The 7906-nt window shown below is 38.5% G+C and overlaps 1 protein-coding gene across 1 annotated transcript; it reads right to left on the reverse strand.

Annotated features, from left to right (window-relative positions):
• Positions 1-3614, reverse strand: ENDO2 (endonuclease 2). Its single transcript, XM_090013029.1, has 9 exons — positions 3489-3614; positions 3193-3367; positions 2923-3030; positions 2368-2423; positions 2188-2271; positions 1846-1938; positions 1665-1732; positions 374-447; positions 1-290 (listed from the first exon to the last, which is right to left on the reverse strand). Exons 1-9 carry the CDS (start codon positions 3612-3614, stop codon positions 196-198), a joined length of 879 nt encoding a protein of 292 aa, XP_089869155.1. The 3' UTR covers positions 1-195.
• Positions 3615-7906: the final 4292 nt, after the last annotated feature.

Here is a 7906-nt window from a genome sequence, read left to right on the forward strand (position 1 = left end):
TAGCCATGTTAAGGACAGGTTGCGCTGGCAGAAAATACAACTGAACAAACTTTATGTTTATTACTTCAACATTTAACCTATGGGTTATCACTTGCTAATCTTCAACATAGGTCAAATAGAAAATGGGATTCAATAACAAAAACATGAACTACGCAGCATGACTCTTGTGGATTACTAGTTTCTTATTACAGGTGCTTATCCTAGAGCACGATTGAGTGTAGAAGCTAAACGAACTCCACCCTCTGCAAGCCGCAAATAGACGATGTTTAACCGAGAGAGAAAATAGTCATCTGCAAGAATGAGATAGACCACAATTTGATGAGTGGTAAAGAAGACATATGGTGATCTTGAAATGCTAAACTAGTTTTCTTACCTTCTAATTCTGACCCTTCGTCCACATCCTTGTATGCCCAATTACAGGCTGCAGTAATACTTTCTGAAGCATAACTGTGAAATCAAAGCCACACGGAAGTGTAAACAAGAGATTTACCAGTTCAAAAATGGAGAAAAATGCAGGCTAAACACAAATTATGCAGGGTTACATGATGTCCTAGTGGGATCTATCCTATGAATGCAAGTTCCCAACAGACAAGAGGAGGCATTGTAGTTGTTTCTCATGTATTAATGCTGCATGAACATTAGTCCATTCACTGGCTTTGAAAAGGGACTTATTTAGGTTCCATGGAAAGTAGCCACAATAACATAATTGCAACGTTTCTTCTGCAGCTAAAATTTGTTGCAATTATTGAATATTTCCATATTCCATATGTTCATTTTTATACTATAATTAAGCACAAGATATGCCGGGTGCCAAGATTAGGTTAAAGCTGCTTGTCATATGTAAAATGTCAACCTCAGGCAAAAGTCAGAAACTTTCTTGAAACTGTATATCAGGTTGCACTATTGTTGCATTATTTTGGGTGAGAAAACATGGAGTTGATCCAATGAATTTGCATGTTTCCCTAGATGATTACTATATTTTGAAATTGTTGGTTAGCTGTGGACTTCTATATGAAGTTTTTCATGGCTTTTTAGTGGTGTAGATAAGCATGAGAAACCACTGAATCAGGACATAAATAAATACACTTGTTTTGGTAAAACACTATTTAGTCTCTGACCAGGTATACATGTATCAGAGCATTACCACATGATATACATATTAATTTGGTAAAACATAAGCAGATTATCAAAGGCATAAATTGACACCCAACTGCTTAATTATACATCTTGGAAGTTGGAACAAACATTAAACCCAAACTAGTACTACAAACAAGAAAAAATTCAGAAGATATTAGGCTTACAGCCTGAAATTAAACTGAATCTTGACTAAAAATCAGGTTTCAAAAGGTCAAAGCAAGCAAGCTATGAAGGTTCAGACAACCATGATCTAGCTTCACCAATCAATCAGACTAAGCTCCTGCCAAGTCCTTACCTCCAGCATCTTATCATTTGCAGGGGTAGTTCATAGCCCCAGCCTTGAACATATAATAGGATACTGGCATTGTTATATAACCTTAGAAGCTGGGAAGCAGGAAACAGGCTAAAAGCCCTCATAATGATTAATGCAGTAATTTAGTCATCCAAAATTATTATTCTAAGACAAATCAGCTATTATTTTTCTTTAATAGGAAATCTCATACTACAGAAAGGGAACAAAGACATACCCATCAGGACATGAAGCCGTGCTGTAGCTGCATTTCTCCCATTCATTAATTCGGCCAGCCCAGCCACCCTGTTTCACCGTAATGTCCAAATTATGTATTTATTGAAGACATATAGAGAAGATAATTGGCTCATTAGTCTGATACATTCAACACATTTCTTCAATATAAATACAAGATATACCGTAATATTTTGTTGAATAGCATCAATCATGCTCTGTACATCTGATCCATAAAATCTTTCTATTGCTGTCTCAATCAGGTTGTCATCCCACACCTGCAAATTTGTATGCCAAGAAGGTCACTGCATTTACTTTAAATGGACAAGTAGAGATTGCATACTAAGAAAGTCTATATTGTCTGTCTAACAGGAGTTAAGTGGTCCTGGTGGCCCAACTCAATCTATGAGTCACTCACGAAAGAGTTCCACTAGCCATTATAGTGTCAACCAATTAATCTCAGGCTCTCACTTGAACACTGAGAGTGGCAGACATTGACTTGGGTCATGGAAAAGAATAAGACTTACATGATGTAGAACTGTTCTCCTTCTATACCATTCAACATCAATGGTGTTACCTCCCTTGTCTTTAGTAAAACCGACATGCAATGGCTGCAAGAAGCCATATGCAACTAATCTCAATCATGATATAAAGTAAGATCATAATCTAAATAGCGATGAATTAAACAAGGGATTTAAAAGTCAAACCTGGTGTATGTCTCCCACAAAATGTGAAAGGAAGAGAAGAGCTTGAGTCAAATTATCTATGAGTAAATAAACCACACAGTCAGTTAAACTTTATACTATACTTGAATGTTTTTGTCAATATATATAATAATGCTAAGGTGCTCCAGGAACACATACTCCCACATATTAGAAATCATAGTTGTAAATGCATCTTCTCAATCAGACCTTAGATATGTATTCAACATAGTTTATTTGCTAGGAATCAAGCTTGGATAGTGTTTTTTGGACATAAAAATAGGATTTTTTTAGTCATGAAATTTTGACATTGTAAGACATTGATTTTTAAAGGTCTTCAAAAACCTGTAGATCATATCTCAGTGTCTGATCAACAAAAAAAGTTCAAAAAAATTGAAAATCTAAAGCTTCTATTAGGTGGGAATAGGTGCTCCGGAGCACCCTATCATTACTAATATATATATATATATATATATGCGTGTGTGACTTCAAGAAGTGTAGCATGTCGGCCTTAACAAACAAACTCATATTCCTTGTTAAGAAAAATAATAAGATAATTACGTTGTTGTTTAAGAGAAGAGTCAGAGTAGGACTGGAGTTGGCTGGTGTAGTTCTTGATTGCACCGGCAACACACATATCCTTGTTTCCTGCTTGATCCTTGCAGTCCCCTAGTCATCACAACGAATAAAAAATTGTCCTTATGGTCTTTCCATTGTTTTCAAACTCTTAAGAAAATATACAACTCTCTCTCTCTCTCTCTCTCTCTCTCCACCCCCACCCCACAATAGCAAACATGTAATGAAATAACAGAAAGCAGAGAAAGAACATACTCCCATAGGCGTAGGAGCAAAGGGAGTCTGGAGTGTCAATGTAATGAAGGGGAGACGACCAACGAAGCCTAAACTTCACTTCATCAGCCCACGAGCACAAGCTCGCCAAGTCGTTCTCTGCATACTCTGGCAGCAAATCCTTCACCGCAGACGCTGCCTTCTCACTCAGCCTCGGCTAAATTGATCACCAAAGCCCACAGAATCAATCACCCAAAACAGAAGAACCATAATAAAACCGAGAAATAAAAAAATAAGAGATTGAAAAAGTAGCACAAACGAAGAGACTAGGACCACACCTGAGCTATTCTGCAAATAATGAAGTGCCCATCTTTTCCCCACCCATGAGCAAGTGGAACAAGAGTAAAGATAATGAGAAGGAAGGAGCAGAAAAGGAAGAGGGAGGCCTCTCTTTTCTCAATCATTTTTGCAGACCAAACAATGGTATCTCTCTATGTCTGCCAATGAATTGGAGAGGTATATATACACATAAAAATGAAGGTACTCTTTAATGCCTTCGGCGTTGAGGATTCTTTTTCTTTCCATAACTTTTTGTGGGTGACGAAGAGGCATGAATATGGAAAGACGTAATGAGAGAGAGAGAGAGAGAGAGAGAGAGAGAGAGAGAGAGAGAGAGAGAGAGAGAGAGAGAGATGACGTATGAAACAACGCCTATCAATTTGGCATATCTTGGTTGGTCGTTATAATCCTCTCGTGCTAAAACCAAAAAAAAAAATATTAATGGATTGCTGTTTGGTACTCTTGAGAACTGTCTGTGTGCGTGTGAATAGAGTACAATGATTGGTTGAAAAACCTTCTGATAGGGAGTTTTTAGTTAATAATAACAAATCATAGACACAGACAAATAAAGAGAATTGAGAAGTGTGATATGTCGACGCTTGTCTAATGGGAAACCAAGGGCTTGAAACGAGGATTGTGTGCTCATTTGTATACCAATCACAGACATAGCAAGTGCGACAGGGGAATGTAATTTCGAAACGGCTAAAAAGCTGCGTAACGACCAGAGTGTAGGCAGTAGCCAGTATGACAAGGAATAGTAAGTTGTAACGGCTCAAAAGACGGGTTGCATTTGGAGATTCATGTTTTTATTATGCCCCACCGTTACAAAGAAGCATTAGTCACACCCCATGTATTTATGAGGGGTCATGAAATTTAATAGTAGCCAGGCTCACGTATGATGGTACTTCCTTTAAAAAAAAAAATCAACATGCCGTCGAGACTAGTTTAAATTTGGATTTTATTCACATATGATTCAAAATTTACTTGTATTCAAGCTCATTATATCCAATTCATGTAGTAAAGATTCGGACTAGGACCCAAACAAGAAATAACCAAAATCAAATCTGAGTCTGATTGTGAATGAGATAACCAAATCCATCTGCTGCCAGAGTTTATGTAAATTATCTTTCCACATATAAGCAAAATGCAGAAACGGCCAGTTGATCGGTTGTCTATGTGAAAAGATGTTAGTGGTTGAAGTTATATGTTCGAGCTTCATGGGTGCCTCTTTTTCTTTTTTTTAAGACATGTGAATACGGTTGGATGTCTCCATAAGAAAACAAATCCAAACCTGAACTTGATTGAATTCGATCATGTAAAACTGGATCCAACCTGTTTTCCTAATCAGATTCACAGTTTTATACCCGACCCATGCAAACCCCAACCGTATGTTCATTTAAATTTAAAGCGTACAGTTCCTATTTTTAATTAAATCATATATGTATTAGCATTTTTGGCCTGTATTAGGGATGTCAACGGGTCAGATATTATCCTACATCCAACCTGAATCTAAATCTAATGAGTACCTGTTAATAATTGGATCCAGACTTGGTATTGGCTTTGAATCCTAATCCGAATCCGATTATGATACTTATCCAATTAGGATCCAAATCCAAATATATGTAAATGTGGGTTTTTAAGTTTGGATCCAGATTCGGTTTTAGCTGATCCATCTGACTCTGAATCTGTGTAGGTCTGATCCAATTAGGCCTATTGCCTAGGTCCGATTACATCCCTAACTATATGGTATACCTTTCTTCTTCTTTCTTTTTTCTGATAGACAAGCTGGGGGAATATGTGTGTACGCAGACGTCATTTCACTAGCTGTTCTCCTCCCTGCAACTAACTGTGAGCATAAACGGGCGATTGCCCTTAAAAGAGGACTTTTTGTTCCCTTCTGTTTTCGCAAAAGTAGCATAGCAATCACTTGGTGGCATAGTGACAAACGTTTTTATCAGCAAAATCTGGTTTTTCAAAAACTCGTGAGAAATTGAAAAATTTTCATAAATCTCGCATTTTGTGGCAAAATCTCGGCAATAAAAAAATAAATTAAAAAATATAAAAAATATTTTCTATAAGAAAATATTAGTAAAAATTATTTTAAAATAAAATACACGGTTTTTTCATGATAAATAGCTGTTTAAAACGTGAATATCCCGTTTAAATCGTGGTATTTATGTTTTTTTCATAAATCTTGCAATTTTTTGAAAATCTCGAGAGAAATTGCCGTTTTAAACTTTCAGGCAATTTCTCGCTATATTATCGCAAGATTTTCATAAATCCTCCGATATTTGTCACCATGCTTGGTGGGCAAGGAGGCGACTAGCCTACTACCCAAGGTTTTGCCGCTCAACAGGGAGCTGGTCCACAGTGAGTACAAACCCACATAGATTAAGAGCTTTCTCCTAGCTTGGAACTAATATTTTCCCCAAAACCCATCTCACAATAGAGGTGTGTGTATTTTTTTTTTAAATGATGAAGGGACCCTGGTCGAGAACCGGGTTACTTAATGGGCCCGCCTCTCTGCGAGGTAAAACTCCGGGTTGAGGACATGACCACCCAGCCTTGCGTGCCCCAACCATGATAAGGCAAACACAGCCTTCGTGCAACAGCGGGATTGGATCCTGGGACTTCAGCTTGACACATGACCCCACTTACCACATGGGTAACCGTGGCGGTAGTTTCTCACACTAGATTTAAAAAAGTAATGTAGGATAATGAAGACTACAACAGATCACAACGGATCATCTATGTTCAAGATGTGTGCCAACTCCAAAACTGATTGTTTCTAATGCATAGATCAAAACTTCTGTATGACAGAACAGCGTGTCATCTCCCTCTATATACTACTGCTGTTAAATGGAAAATCGTACAAGAAAGCGTGTCCCATGTCCTTTTTTGGCTGTGTCCATGTGACGTGAGAACCTTAATATAGCTCAAACTGGCTTAGACATGTCGAATTGCCCGCACAAGCAAGAAGAACGCTTCAGTTGTAGCAATCAGTGCGCTAGCCTGGTAGGAGAAGCAAACCAGGCTCATTCCCAAGACCATGTGCTCAGTAGAAGCCAAGTTTTGTAGACCTGTTTGGACCTTCATATCCAGCCTGACCGAATCTTGCCCAGTTAGGCCAACCTGAATAGAAGTGCAACCTTTAAAGTCATACCCAGTTTGTTAAACACGCCCTAGACAAACCTCACAATGGACTGCTCGCTAGATTGCACCGTGGTTACAATATACTGTATACCTGCACCCAACCAAACTTCATTGAGGCATTCTCTCAAACACATTACTTGGCAACCTTTTTCTAACCTCCCAACGAAACAAGTAAAAGAAAAAGCTTAGCTAGAAAATTTTTGCTTAGTGAAAACAAAAATAACAGAAACTTCAGACACCCTTTATTTGAACACCCACATCTTGTGCTTTCTGCTGTTTCGTCCATTTTCCTTTAGTGGGGAATTCTACCTCTACTGTTGCAAGGCCTGGATCAGTAAACCTGCTGCTCATTCCCAAAACATTGTCAACGTGGTAACGATAATCTATTCCCACATGCTTCCTTAGTTTGGTGGTGTTCTAGTTCACCAAGTTTGGCGTAAATCAGTAATCACATATCTAGTATGTTAAGGGCTTCCGCTCTGTCTATTTGCTTGCCTTTTTTCACCTCAAACCACCCTATGCATGGATACACATCCTCTCCTACTTCTCCCTTCAACCTACCAAAATCTCCCATTAACAGTGTCAGCAGAGTTTGCAGAGAAGACTGATCTCTGCTAAACTCTCCCAGGACAGGAACCAATATGACCAACAGGTGAAGTTCGCCCATGGCAAACTTCTCAGCAAACTATAGACATTGCGAATTCGTGGACCAGCCAAGTATTTCATGGAGTTCTCCAATCAGACCCAGCTTTTTGCTGCAATCAGGTTCCAAATTCTAGAGTTTTCAGTTGGAGAATTTCTTACTATTGTAATACTGCTCTCCTAACATGCAGTGAAACTGAGGATTTAGTAAGAGTGTTCTGCGTTTGTATGTGGATTTCCAAATGCAGGCACTGTGTTGATCAGTCCATACGGTTCTTCATTGTGGGCAAAGGCTCAAATTGTCTGTTCGATGATCATGGCTTTGATGGTTGCATCATGCTGAATCAAATCGAATTCCTAGAGAGGATCAAACACGGAACTTACAGAGTTGGTAGTGGCTATCCTTTTAACAAACTTGGGATGCAGTGCTCGGTGGAGGGACTTGCTGGGCTTGAGTTTGCATGTGGTATTCCTGGTACAGTTGGTGGAGCAACTTTCATGAATTCAGGAGCTCATGGCCAGGTCTTGCCCGTGTTCTAATGCGTATATTAACTTGAAAAGTGTTGACTGATAATTTAATGTAACAACTTTTGAACTTCAGTTATTTCTTATGACAGGCAAA

This window comes from Nuphar pumila, chromosome 7 (genome assembly GCF_984573655.1).
Source record: "Nuphar pumila chromosome 7, dmNupPumi1.hap1.1, whole genome shotgun sequence".
Classification (NCBI taxonomy): domain Eukaryota; kingdom Viridiplantae; phylum Streptophyta; class Magnoliopsida; order Nymphaeales; family Nymphaeaceae; genus Nuphar; species Nuphar pumila.